At 45.6% G+C, this 14,656-nt stretch overlaps 1 protein-coding gene across 4 annotated transcripts in view; it reads right to left on the bottom strand.

Moving 5' to 3' along the window:
- The window catches only part of GADL1 (glutamate decarboxylase like 1), a 180,708-nt gene that overhangs the window by 142,095 nt on the left and 23,957 nt on the right, over window positions 1-14,656 (bottom strand). For all 4 annotated transcript variants that reach the window (XM_043442939.1, XM_043442938.1, XM_043442940.1 and 1 more), the window contains exon 2: window positions 3,455-3,627. In XM_043442939.1, coding sequence (XP_043298874.1) covers window positions 3,455-3,627 — 173 coding nt within the window. The remainder of the gene's footprint in view (window positions 1-3,454; window positions 3,628-14,656) is intronic.

Below are 14,656 nucleotides of genomic sequence, written 5' to 3'. Positions count from 1 at the left end.
ACAACATGTTGAATGAATGAATGAAGAGATAAAACAAGGCTCAGATGGTGATGGGCTTCATGTGACATGTTATAGAGTTTGGCCCTAAAAAAACACTGATATGCTTTGGACAAGGGAATTACACGTGATCAACTTAGTGTTTTAGAAAATGGCTTTGGTTGCTATATGAAGATTCCAAGTAAAATCGGAAATAAGAGGTTACTCTAATAAAGCAGGCAAGAGAAGGTGGTGGTCTGGATGAGGCTGGCTGCCTCAGGAATGAAGCATATCTGGAGATATTGAACATGCGCCATCAATAGAACCCGCAAAGCAGCAACACAGGAAGGATGAGGGCAAGGACCAGCCAAAGGCCATCTTGAGCTTTCCAGCTGGCAGTGGTTTCATGGTGGGTGGGGTTGGGTGGGGCTGATGATGAGTTTGGGGCATTAGTCCAAGGCACCTTCAGGACATCCAAAGGGGGTGTAACAGCTGGTCTGAAGCTCCTGCGAAAGATCAGAAACAGAGTTGCAGGCATCTATTATGATGCGACCCAGGGGACACAGCTCAGAGGGAACCTGCAGTAAGGGCAGAAGGTGTGAGTTTCACCTGGGCAGCGCCAGCGCGTGAGCAAAGGGTGACGGGAGAGGAGCTCGCTTGGGAGGTGAGGCAGGGAGCATCCCGGAAGGGTCCAGAGCTACTCATCAAAGGGAGAGGAACGCTCGAGGGAGGGGACGGGCACCACCGTCATGCCCTGCAGAGATGCCAAAGCAGACAGAGACGGGGAAGAGCTCCTGGGGTGGATCAACAGGGAGGTGTGCTTGGCAAGAGCGTCTGACCGAGGGCAGTGGGCGTGGAGGCCAGATTGCATGCAGCAAGGACGTGGGAGGTGAGGATGTGGAGGGAAGGGGCCGTGTCGATGATCCTTAAAAAGTTTCCCTGCGGAGGGGAGGAGAGAGACACGGGACTCTCCGGCAGGGGGAGACCAGGATCGGGGAGGCTGGGGAAAGCAGGGAGAAACACCAAATCATGCGAGAGGTATGAAATTAAACTCTGAGCTTAGAACCATGATGCGCAGAAGTCAACCAAACAGGCTGTAACGGTGGAAAGGAAGGACTATGAATTCATGTAATGTTGATGAAAAAACTGCAAGGACAGCAAAACCCCACAAACACAAATCAGATTGCCAGGGGCCAGGGGTGAGGGGAGAAGCTGACAACGGAGGGGCACAGGGAAATGTGGGGTGACGGAACCGTTCTGTGTTTTAATTCTGTTGGTGGTCACATGATTTGCCAAAACTCATAGAACTGCACAGCAAAGGCAGTAAATTTGACTGAAAGTAAGTTACAGTTCAATTGAAAAGAAGTGGCTGAGGAAGAGTGTCTACAAAAGAGGGGGCCAGAGGTAATCATGTCACGGAGTATGGCTGTGCTGTGGGTGTGCTAAGTCGCTTCAGCCTTGTCTGACTCTTTGTAACCCCGTGGACTGTAGCCCACCAGGCTCCTCTGTCCTTGGGATTCTCCAGGCAAGACTACTGGAGAGGGAGGGTAGCCGTGCCCTCCTCCGGGGAATCTTCCTGACTCAGGGACTGAACTCGAGTCTCTTATATCTCCTGCATTGGCATGCAGGTTCTTTACCACCATCACCATGTGGGAAGCCCATCACTAAGTATGGGGGCTCATCCTATCCTCAGGCCACCTTTGAAAGGGGACGTGTGGGATCTCTGACCAAGCCGGCTAAGTCAGCAGCATAAAAACCTCACCTCCCTCTCCCAACTCCAACATAACAACCCAGCTTCACGTGGATGCCTGTCCACTGCGTGACTAACATATTGCAGTGGGCTTGGAGCCGCTGAGTCGACAACTTAGGATTTTAAGCCAACCCTTCTCATCCTGTCTTCCATCACTGCCCTGTATGAGCCCTTCTTTTCACATGAAGGGCCCCCTTGGTGTAATAAACACCTTGCCCTATTATAACTCTCTCCCCCTCATTTACCTTCCACTTTCAGCAATACACCTGGGCCCACTTCTCTTTACCCATCAAAATCTCACTCCAGGAACTTCCCCGGGCGGTCCAGTGGCTAAGACTCCGTACTCGCAAAATAGGAGCTTGCGCTCAGTCCCTGGTCAGGGAACCAGATCCCTCATGCTGCAGATAAGACCAGATGCAGCCAAATAAAAAGCAACAACAACAACAAACACCTACTGCATCCTCAGATTCTGCATCAAAGTCCAAGGTGTCCACTTCTCAGTGAGATCTACCCAAAGTCTGCCCAAACCACATGGCATGTATCACCTTCTTCTTGGGACCCCCTGTTTTCCATCCCAATTCTGTTCAAAGCTGAGCCTTTATCTTACTTTACTTTATATCCCCCAGGGCTGAATATAACGCTTTATCCTTAGCTAGACTCAGTTAATATTTAATGACCGAATAAAGGCCAATATAAAAAATTTCCAGGGGAGTAGTGTACTCCAAAGTAAAGCAGGTCTAAAACGTTCCCCGGGTACAGCTAAGATAGGGGAGAAAATGCAATTATAAGCACAAAATTAGGAAATACCTTCAGTGATTTGAAATATGAAAGGTGATCAATGTGATAGCTATTAATTGTGAGACTCTGAGAGACACAGCAGGAGCCATTAAAAGCACAGACTCTGCAACCAGCCTGGATTCTGGCGCCGTCTCCGAGACTCGCTGGCATATGCTTTGGGGCAGCACCCTTGACATCTTGAGGCCCACTTTGCCCCTCATCTCTAAAATGGAGCTGATCAATAGTACTGGCATCTTATGGATCTTTACAGATTCAATACAGAAACACATGGGTTAAATACACAAACACATATGGAGTAGTTCTTAGAATATCAACTGGCACAAAATAATTACTATTAAGAACAGATGTCGTTAGTGGTGATTCCAATATCGTTTTGTGTCTGAATTTGAAGGTTAGAACTGGTCACTGGTACCAGTCAGAAAAGTCAGACTTAACAACCAAGATTTCCAGTCTAAGCTCAGACAAACTGCTAGTAAAGACCCTCAGATAAATTTTAAAACTTTTCACACTTTTTCTACCATCTGCTTGATTTCACTAGTAACATAAGGAATATGCACCAGACAATGGAAAGCAGGGTATATGCTGGAGACTATAGAAATCAAATCATCGTTGGATTTACAATTTGTATCATCATCTGGAACAGAAAGGCTCCTCCTGTGCTTCACAACCTTACCTGGTTACGCTCTGGGTCTCGGCCAGTCTCCCCAGGCTTGCTGGCTGCTTTCCAGGAAAGCAGAAACTGGATGGGGGTCTGGAAGCTGAGGTGGGGTGGGAGAGTGGGTACCAACTTTGGTATTTGGGCATCCCCTTGAAACAAAAGTACACAGGAAATGAAAGCATGATTCCTGTTCCCCTTACATCTAGCCATCCAGGGGTGGATAAAACCTAGCAGACCCATTCTCGCGGTCTCTCACAGGCTTTTACATTTACCTTCTCACTGATGTCTGTAGCCTTCAAAACCACCTCCTCCATTATTAGTCTACAGGCATCTTCCACAAATTTTTCTCCTGCTTTTGCATCTGTTGTGGGGCCATTCAGTATGACTCCATCCACGAGAACCACATTCTTCCTGCTCGGAACCATCTCTTGTGGACCGATATCTCCTGGAAGCACACAATCAAACCATGTTTTAGAGAGAATCTTATTCCAGCACAAAGCAAAGCATGGAGGAAATGGTTCACGATCCCACCTTCAAAGGGCATCCGTCATTTGATACATCTGAGGCACTTACGCTAATAGTTTCTTATGGCACCCAATGATACGACAGAGTTAAAGAAAGAAAGTTCCATTTTCCATTCTGCAGCATCTTTTGTTTAGCATCAGGGAGCATGCAGGAGTTCAAGCAATGTAAATTCAACCCATTTTATTCACTCATACAGACATCTTTCAGACATGTGCAAATGATCTTTGCAACCACAAGCCCATGTCTGTCTCATGAGTACACATTATCTTGTAATTTAAGGATGACTATATGTTTCCTTTTCATAAGTCATTCCCAGAGAAGAAGAAGAAATGTCAACATGTCTCTTCTTCTCATTTTACATTTTAAGCCTGTGATTAAATGCCCCCCTTGCTGTGTCTCTGAAAGCCCCTCGTTAAATATACTTGGCCATTTCCTATTGGGAGGAGGAGGAAAACAGAGCAGCGTGAAGGTTCCTGTAAACCGTGTCTGACACTTTGCAACTTCTCAAACTTGCAATTTAGGCAGGAGGATGGAACAGAACACTTTCCGGACTGGACAGCTGCGGGTCCGGGACTAAAGGTTAAAAGTCAATGTGGAAATCTATATCTGAGAATAAAGGTTACTGCCTACCCAAAATAGCTCTCCTCCAAATTAATTCTGGCAACTTAATCCAGATATTCAACCAATATCTGCCTCAAGCTCTAATTCGATCATATGCTCTCTTTCTAATCAGTATCTCTTTCCTCCTTGTTATAGATATTCAATAACTTGTGAAAAGTTACACAAACAATTTTTAAATATTTTTCAGTGCCTTGCCAAGCACAGTACCTCCCTTAAACACACTGATGGGTCTGTATGTATTTCAAATATTCTTATACCTACTGAGGGTTCTAACAGTGTTTACATTTATTACAGCCTTTAATTCTATGACCGGCAAACTGAAATGGTGTCCACAGGCAGATAAAAACGTCGCGGGAAGATTCTCCAATTCCAGAATGACAGAATCTGTAGCAAAAGATTGATCTTTTATCCTCAGACTGAGGGGTAAACCATTCAGAGCTCTCACGATGGATCTCAGCTTCATCCTTAGCTTTAACTTGTCTTCCCCTTGGAAAGATGTGTTTAACATGGTTTAGGGCCAAATGGTGAAGCCCTGGAAATGAGCTGTTGGATGGAAGTGCTTACCACTCAAGGCACTTTCCTCCCCCCAAATTTTAGGTCCTAAAAATAAATTGGAAAAGAGGGCAATTATTCAGGGAACCCTGGTTATGTCAGTAGGCAGTGCTATTATTAAGCACATAGAAAAGGTTTGATTTTTTTCTAACCTCATTAGTGGGATTTCAGGTTTCTATTGCCCAGGGAATAGCAGCCACTCTGTAGGCCTCTAAGAGTCTCTCTCCTCTCTCTCTCTCTGTTTCTCTCACACAATCACACAATGTCAAACACCCACTTGCAACCAAATTAGCAGAGAAATTGAAATTAAAATTGTCTTTTGCTCCAGAGCCATCAATTATAGAAATCTATAATTTCTATATAGATTTTGAACAATTCTATAGGAGAAAACCCTACTTAAAGACGATGAAGGTTTGGGTATAGGTTATGCATCCTCTGTTGATGTTTTAATTCTACAAGATGCGATCATGTGCCTCTCCTCCTCCCGCCGCCACACCGTCACATTGGCCCAGACTGGAGAAGACCCTCTGGAGGCTGGACAGTCAAGCTGCGCTCTTCTGGGGAGGCTCATCAGGACTCTGTCTGCTAGAGCTGACAGCAGTAAGTACTCGAGCCTTCTAAAAGAATGTTCGAGGAAGCACACACCCAGAATCTGTCTGCTCTTCAGCACCCCCTCTCTTATCACCATCAAACGCCTGGGTTCACTTCCCAGTGAGCCCTCCAGCTGCCACCCTGCCCCATGTACTGTGAAGGCAATTCTCAGCAAGGCAGCTCCCACGTTTCTGCAAAAAGCTAAGTCAGATCACATCACGACTCTTCTGTTCCAACCACTCAGTGACCCCTTGTCAAATTGAAAGGCAAAGTCCTGATAATGACGTCTAAGGCTTTAAATGAGCTCCTTCCCCCGTTATCTCTTGGGCATCAAACCACTTCTCTAATTGCTGCCCTCCAGCCTCACCACGTCCCACTCACTGTGGCCTCTTCACTCTTCGCGACTCTCTCCTTAAGCACCCGTTTCTCAGCGAGGCGTCCCCAGTGACCCCCTTTCACACTGCACCCACTCCTCTCGCCCACATTTTTCTCGGCTTTATTTGACTCCAGAGCGGTAACCACCCTGTGACATATGATATGTACAATATTTACTTATTTACTTGTTTAAATACTGTCTTTGCAACAGAGATTACGCTCTGCAGGAATGATCCAGTTCCTATCAGCGGATGTCTGTTTCAGGGCAGCCGAAAGCGCCTGTCAGTTTGGAAGAGCTCCATAAACATTTCTTGGTTACTAGATAAAAGAAGTCTGGGACCCTAGTTCCTTCAACCAGCCGCGACCATGTCCCCTCCTCTGAGACACTATCACAGGTTGCCAGCCCTAACCAAGCAGGAAATGCCTTTGGTAGGAAGAGGGCAGACACAGAACTCAATTCACGGACTAGAAAGGACCAGCAGGGGCTGAAAGGACCCGGGAAACAGGGTCGATGAGGCAAAGCCGAGTTTGCAGTCTGGGTCGCCAAGGGAAACCACGGGTGAGAGGCTCCCACTGTCCTCCTCGTGTGTTCTTTTCACCAAGGCCACTTTCTTTCTCTTCTCCCTCCTTCTCTGTTTTGTAGTCTTATGATGTCTGAAGGTCAGTACATGAAATACCTCACTCCAGGAACCACACTGCCAAACGTGGAAACCAGTCAATCCCAAAACATTCTGACTTCTTTATTTCCACCAATTCCTCCACTCCATACTTTCCAAACCCCTATCTATATAATTAGTTCAACTTCTGTTTTGTTTGAAAAGACGCACTGTTCTTCCTTGCTGAACAAATCATAAAGTGAAAGTGTTAGTCACTCAGTCATGTCCAACTCTTTACAACCCCATGGACTGTAGCCCACCAGGCTCCTCTGGTGGAGGACTCACGGAGTTCTCCTGGCAAGAATACTGGAGTGGGTTGCCATTCCCTTCTCCAGGGGATCTTCCTAACCCAGGGGTCAAACTTGGGTCTCCTGCAGATTCTTTACTGTCTGAGCCACCAGGGAAGCCCAAATGATAAATTCAGCTTCAAATACTATTTCAGAGTTTTAATAGGATTAAATGAATTAATACAGATGAAGACCTAAAGCAATGCCTGGCAAATAGTGGGCTATCAGTAAATATGAGAAATATTAGCTAACTCAGGAAGTGTTAGGTAACAGCAGCAGGAAATCAAGACTAGTTACTAAATACATAAATAAATAGGAGTAATTACATGTGACAGTAAGCTATGACAGGGGAAAGGGAGATCTCAGAGTGATCAGACGACAGGGTAGCAAACTCTAAAGCAGCTGGTGAGTTATCTTCTGGAACAGTCGGAGGAAGGAGCCTCAGTGGGAGGGGGTTGCCCCGTGAAGAGAGCTGAACTTCCAACCATGGTCAAGCACCTCAGTCCGCCCTGAGTGGGCAGCTGTCCAGACTTCCTGCCTTGTCACTTTCCACTTTGCAGGAAAGTGGCTATTTGTGTAGAGGTTTTATTTCTTGTAAAAGTTGGCTTAAAGCTCAACATTCAGAAAACTAAGATCATGGCATCTGGTCCCACCACCTCATGGGAAATAGATGGGGAGACAGTGGAAACAGTGTCAGAGTTTATTTTTTGGGGCTCCAAAATCACTGCAGATAGTGATTGCAGCCATGAAATTAAAAGATGCTTACTCCTGGGAAGGAAAGTTATGACCAACCTAGATAGCATATTTAAAAGCAGAGACATTACTTTGCCAACAAAGGTCTGTCTGGTCAAGGCTATGGTTTTTCCAGTGGTCATGTATGGATGTGAGAGTTGGGCTATAAAGAAAGCTGAGCGCCAAAAAATTGATGCTTTTGAACTGTGGTGTTGGAGAAGACTCTTGAGAGTCCCTTGGACTGCAAGGAGATCCAACCAGTCCATCCTAAAGGAGATCAGTCCTGGGTGTTCATTGGAAGGACTGATGTTGAAGCTGAAACTCCAATCCTTTGGCCACCTCATGTGAAGAGTTGACTCACTGGAAAAGACTCTGATGCTGGGAGGGATTGGGGGCAGGAGGAGAAGGGGACGACAGAGGATAAGATGATTGGATGGCATCACTGACTCGATGGGCATGAGTTTGAGTAAACTCCGGGAGCTGGTGATGGACAGGGAGGCCTGGAGTGCTGCGATTCATGGGGTCGCAAAGAGTCGGACACGACTGAGCGACTGAACTGAACTGACTTTATTTCTTGTACCAGAGTGGAAACAACGACAGAAGGGATCCATGTCTCAATTTTCTGGACGTCCCAGGAAACAGTTGGGTTTTTGGTGTTCGCAAGCACTCAACAACTCTCTGCACTGTTGGCTGGCTGCATCATTATCTTAGAGGTCATCTTATCTAACCCTTTCACATAGCCCCCAAACCCCTTCCCCAGCCCCATGGCTGAGAAAACAGGAGAGCTGAGTTTGAGTCTCTCAGGTTCTCTGATCCTGGAATAACACTTTCTCTTTCTGCTTCACTTTCCCTCATCAATAAAATAGGAGACAATGCAGGAAAAGCGCTGGGCCGGCTGCGCTCTCACTTACACTAACACTTACTTACACTTATACTAACATGCAGGTGGGTTTGGGACCACAGTTCTTGTTGACCTCTCAGATGCTTCCAGCATCTAACATCTTTGGCTGCCTGGCTTCTCTCGTATCATTTAATGATTATGTATTCATTTCAACAAGCATGGATTACTCACCTCCCAAGTGCCACACAGCAGGCTAGAGGCTAAAGACTGGAACTGGATCATCTCCTTAAGGATCTCAAAGTCTCTTTGGGGAGTTAGGTGCTGAAAATTTACAATAGTACAAGACATGTGGGGTAGACTCTGCTCTCAAAATTTTACAGAGTTAAAAAATTTAATTGTCACAAAATTTCCAGCTGGTTATTCAGTGCTATAGTTGAGGAAGTTGAGACACAGAGAGTTTAATTGGCTTGCCCAGGGTCACAGAGCTGGTTAAGCAGTGAAACTGGGGTGAATAATACACTGAAGCTTTATGAAGGAGCAGCAAGATACTGTGCTATGGACATCTACAGTTTGTAAGGCAGTGTTAAGGAGTTAATAATGACAGCAAGATGAATTAGACTCACTTTCTGTCCTCTGTAACTGAGAGTCTCAGAGTTTGAATAATCCAATATTGATAATGAGTGTCACATGTCCTGAGAAGGACATGAATAACATGCTGAATGCAAACAATGTAGACATTTAGGGTTACAGCGTAGGGTTACAGGAGAAGCTGAGGGGTCAGAGAAGACTTCTGAATTCGAAGACTTGTCTTTTCTCTAAAATTCTGCAGTAATTAATAATAATAATAATTTTAAAACCTCTCCATTTCTTAAAGTAGCAACTCCATGACAAACAGCAGGAGGGGTCACAAAGCTTCCCCTACGGGGACTCTGAATCTGCCCTGTGTCATCTCTCCAGGCTTCTACAGGAGAGGAGTAGACAAAGCAACTCTCATTTCTCTCCCGTGGGGCTCTAGTCCAAACATGAAGACCTTGTGCTAGCTTCGGCAGTACACATACCAAACATGTGAAAACTTTGATCGATTCTCATCTAAATCTCTTATTTTGCCAATTAAAACTGCTCCAGCTTCTTCCACGGATCTGACAATCCATGGTTGCTCATCTGAATTAGTTTATTTCTAATAAAAGGAGGCATAGCCCAGGTGTGGTCTCACCAGCTCCAAATACAGTGAATTGGCATTTCCCATTCTCCGGTCAGCATAATTCCATTAGTGTCTGAGTTGATCCCCAGGCTTAAGCTTTGAAACCAGGGAGATGCTGGCCCCAACTCTAATTGTGCCACTGTGGTGTTACCCATGCTACTTAACATCTATGTGACCCAGCCTTCGTATCTGGCCAATGGAGAAAACACTGGGTCGTTGGAAGGGTGGAAGACAGCCTTGCAAGCTGTAGAGCCGAGTGGCAGGAACAGAGCGTAGGACACAGTGAGTAGGGGCCATTACTAAAGCCGAGTTAATGAACTCTTTTCCGGTGCCAACATTGCATCCTGGTTCGGGTAAAGGTCAGATCTTTGTCAGAAAATCAACCAGTAAGAACCAAGCTTGCCATACGAGACTCTTTCATTGTTAAGAGAAAATTAGCTCTAGGAAAATAAGTACTCGCTTCCAAGGAGTAGAAAGAGGAACAATGAGTCAAAAGTGAATCCAGGCATCTGGTGGGGAGGCCAAGGAACACTTTAGAAAAGCTGTGCCCTAGCGAGAGGGTCAGGACCTAGAGAGCCTAGTGGGCCAGTCCAAGACAGGCATGAGAAGAAAACGGGGGGAAGAGGGTAGTATTAATTAATAAATTAATAAGAGCCTCTGCCTGGTGCCTGGGAATACAGAAAGCAAAAAATGCAGTCTCTGCTCTCAAGTTGTTAGAGTCTTGAAAGACAATATCCAGGGGGAAGGGAGAAAAAGACAGCTGTAAAGAAGTTGAAGAGACAGTGCTCTGTATTGGAGTCTTCTAAGTCAGGTGTTTCTTCTAAGCTTGAAAAAGTGGACCCCTAACTTAGTTGATGTACCTGGCACTGTCAGATTTACCCACTCTTTGCATCCCTTTAGAGTTTCATATCCATTTTAAGCCATTTGTGCTGTCTTAGATACAGCATGCCAATGAGAGGGTAGCTATGGGCAGCCTACAAGGAAGACAACTATAGGAAATAAATAAATATTAAGAAATAACAATAATACAAGGCAGTGGCCACAGAAGCTCCAAAGGTGTGGATAGTAGCAACAAGTTCAGGAGCTAAGTGTCTGAATCTAGCTCTGTAATTGGTTTAATCAGAGACCTGACTTAGACATCAAATGATGTCCACAGCACAGCTCTAAAATATGAAGTCACAGGAGCAAGTGCTAAAACTATACTCACAACTTTAGTCAGTTAGAGATGGGCTTTGTTGTTTGTGGTTTAGTTGCGTAGTCTGTCTGACTCTTTTGCAGCCCAATGGACTATAGACTGCCAGACTCCTCTGTCCATGGGATTTTTCCAGGCAAGAATATTGGAGTAGATTGCCATTTTCTTCCCTAGGGGATCTTCCTGACCCAGGGATCGAATTCATGTCTCCTGCATGGGCAGGCAGATTTTTTACCACTGAGCCACCCAGGAAGCCCTAGAGATGGCAGCCAAAGGCAAAAAAAAAAAGACAATAAGACAATGCAAATCACTCCTTTGGTCTTATTTTGGGGGTTAAACTCACTTTAGTTGAAATTCACAGTAAATTAATACTTCTTTCATTTATACTTCCCCAAATATTTATTGAATACTAGGTATTGCACGACACTGGGGTAGGCACTGTGTGAGACTCAGAGAGGAGTCAGACATACAGACAGTAACCACACAGTCCAGTAAGGAAACTTAGACACATTTGTGAGTACCTAGGATCCCATCCAGAAGAGGTATCAAGTATGATACTTGAGGTCGGATAAAGCACACACTGAAATTCCAGAGAAGGGCTTCTGACTGTGAGAAGCAGGAAGCCCTTTTAGGTTAGATGGTATTTAGAATGGTCCTTCATTCAAGAATTCAGCAAATATTAATTTAGGGCCCGTTATGTTCAGAACAATGTGTGAGGCACTGGAAGCTGAGCAATGCACAAGAAGACACAAATTTACTTGGGGTGGATGGGAGAGAGAGTTAATAAAAACAAACAAACAAACAATTTAAATAACTGCAGACCCTAACAAATGCTTTAAAGGAAGTTACCTGAATGGCTTGATAGAACAAAGACAAGGAGGAATTTCAGATCTGATCAGGGGAAAGTATTTCCTATGAAGAAACATCTGAATTAAGATGCAAATGAGGAGAAAGCTCCAGATGTAAGAAGACATGAAAAGAGAGTAGTTTAGAAAAAAGCAAAAGATGTAAATAATCTATAAATTGTTATCTCAAAGGAAAAGAAAGAGATCGGTGTGGACCAAGTGTGAGGACGAGGGGAAGGGAGAATAGGGCGAGCTTTGGAAAGACGGGTTCGGGAGCAGATCAGGCAAGGTGTTTTATTCTAAGGGCAGCAGAAAACCACTTGAGGGTTTTAAACTGAAGAGTAGCATGGTCTGGTTTATATCTCTGACAGACTTCCCTGGCACCCTGCAGAGCGGGGCCTGTCTCAGGGCAGACGTGGAAATAGGGAGGCTGCTCAGGGGGCCACTGTGAAGTCCAGGCAGTAAAGGCTGGTGCTCGGACCTGGGGGGAGACGTAGAAAGAAGATGCAGCGAAGCGCTGCAATCTGGGAGGCTTCGGCAGTAAAGCCAAGAGGACTGGCTGATGATGTGGATTCAGGGGGTCAAGACAACAGAAGAATCTCGAAGACTCTTGAGTTGGGGACCTGGGCCACCAGGGAAATGGTAGGGCCCTAGGCAGATGTGGGGACCACCAGAAAAGGGCCAGCTGGGTCAATGTGTGGTAAAGTAGGAATGGCATAGCAAGACTTCTGACTGATGAGTAGAAACTGGTTATGATGGGGTGGAAACAAAGGTCATGGAAAAGACATTCAGGCCCAAAAAACAACCTGAGCTAGGCAGAAAAAGGAGTGTGTGTGTGTGTGTGTGTCCAGGAAACCTCAAGAAGTTCTCTTCATCCAAGGGGCAGGGTCTGTAAAAGGCAGAAGTGACTAACGGCTCAGAGGTGGCAAGAATGCCACTGAGGACTGAGGACTGCGGATGTCACCTGATGGCAATGGGAGCCGTTGAGAACTTCTGATGAAATAAGAAAAGCGCCTGAGAAAGATGAAGTGGGTACCAGTGACGGGTTCAGACGGCAAATCAAGGGCTCAAGTTGGGGAAATATGATGGCAATAATCCAGGCCAGGGAGAGCGAGAATATGAATTACATAACAGATGGGATGGGAAAGTGAAGAATTAGTTGTTCAGTCATGTCTGATTCTTTGCGACCCCGTGGACTGTAGCCCGCCAGGCTCCTCTGTCCATGGAATTCTCCAGATAAGAACACTGGGGTGGGTAGCTATTCCCTTCTCCAGGGGATCTTTCCAACCCAGGGATCGAATCCAGGTCTCCCACACTGCGGGCTGATTCTTTACCATCTGAGCCACAAGGGAAGACCGGATGAGGCTTATACCTAATCTGATCTCCCCTATAATACCATTACTGCAAAGTTGAAGCCAGGAACCCCAAGTTTTTCTAAGAAGCCTTACAACTGTACTTGGATAGTATACCTTTTTTGCACTCCAGGAAGTCTATGTTCTGAAATGATCTTTGGGTAAAAGGTGACAGAATAAGATAGGTAAAAGTCATGTTGTGCATCCATACATCAGCTCCTCTCTTGCAAAGCATGTAGGAACACAGAACATTTCTGGGTGGTGACATGCTCCCATCGCCCCAAGCTTTATTTTGTGAGATCCTCTTGTGTTAGCACCTGGGCTGCCAGTTAAATGACTCAGAGTCTGTGGAAACACCAAGCCATGACCTTTAACATAACAGCTAGGTCCATTAACACCATCCATCCTCTGAGACGGCAAGCTTCTTAGAAGGGAGTCTCTGAAACTGCCTCTCCAATATCACTGTCACCGCCCTACCAATGGCCGACACATGCACGGTTCACCATAAACTCTATTTATTTATTTTTAACTTCAAAATGTTTACCTTTCACAGGGCACCAGGCCAGAAACTGGGTGACCTTCTGATATTTTTCAGGAGAGTAGGATTTCCCGAGACGTCTACTCCTGTGACTTGAGTAAAGGTTACTTGACAAGATCTCCATGCTGGTATGGAGAGTGTCGTCTTGTCAGGCTGACGGGCAGCTCTCAAGACCACCTCACCCACCATTCCCCTCTCTACCTTATGAATTTCTCTGATGGATACAACTTCAGTTTGCAAGGACTTGGATGAAGCCAGGCTCTGTGAGAACTCTAGATCGGCATGTGCATGCAGTAAATTTCAGCCCCGGGCTACAGAACTTGGCTACAGATGATGTGCTTTGGTCTGGCTCAACAGTAACGTGTTCCCCGGGAGCCGCTCTCACCGTGACTGCCCTCTTCTTCATTGGCCTCCTCCCCTCAGCAGTCACCATTCCTGCTGGCCTTTCCCCTCTGCCGTCTTCTTGGCTCTGTACCTGCTCTGACTCTTCACCTAATTTCTTGCCTATAATATCTCTGAAACGTTAGATTTGACTTGTAGCCTTATCAGTGACCCTCCTGTTCTGAGAGTTAAGGCTGAGTAGGGAGAACGTTCCTTTTGAGTTTGCTTGTTAGCTTGGGCAATTTTTGGCCTGGCTAGCATCCCAGCTGGAATCGCTCTTCCCCGCAGGATGCGGTCTTGGCAGCACCGTCAGTTAGATTTACCCCTTTCGTGGGTATTTCAAGTACCCAGTATTCCAGGTCTTCAGAGTTGCCTTGGCTCCTGTTTCTTCCAAGGTCTCATTATTTAGCTTTCTCACCAATTCTGTGAGGTCCCCCAAATCCTTCGAGTAAACCCCCCCTTCTAGTAAGCAAGTCATTCCGTGTTCTGCAAAACCAGAGAACCGTAACTAATACTCAGAATAACTTGGCTTCTGTAGACATTTATAATCAAGGAACGTTAAAGCCCACTAGACATAGTTTAGTAAGTATATTCTCCGGACCTTCAGAGCTTCTTATCTATTTTTAGTGTTCTCCAAAACTTAGAGGTCACCCAGCTACTACCATCAGAAAATAAATATTATATTTCTTCTGCTTTATGAAATGTCCCACTCACGTACAAGTCAGGATGTTTGTGGCCAGTGGGTAGATCACTGTCTTAGTAAAAATCACCTAGAAGACCATGGC

The sequence above is a fragment of the Cervus canadensis genome, chromosome 22 (genome assembly GCF_019320065.1).
Source record: "Cervus canadensis isolate Bull #8, Minnesota chromosome 22, ASM1932006v1, whole genome shotgun sequence".
Taxonomy (NCBI): Eukaryota; Metazoa; Chordata; class Mammalia; order Artiodactyla; family Cervidae; genus Cervus; species Cervus canadensis.
The sequence above is the reverse complement of the archived record's forward strand: the minus strand, read 5'-3'. Positions and strand labels throughout refer to the sequence as shown.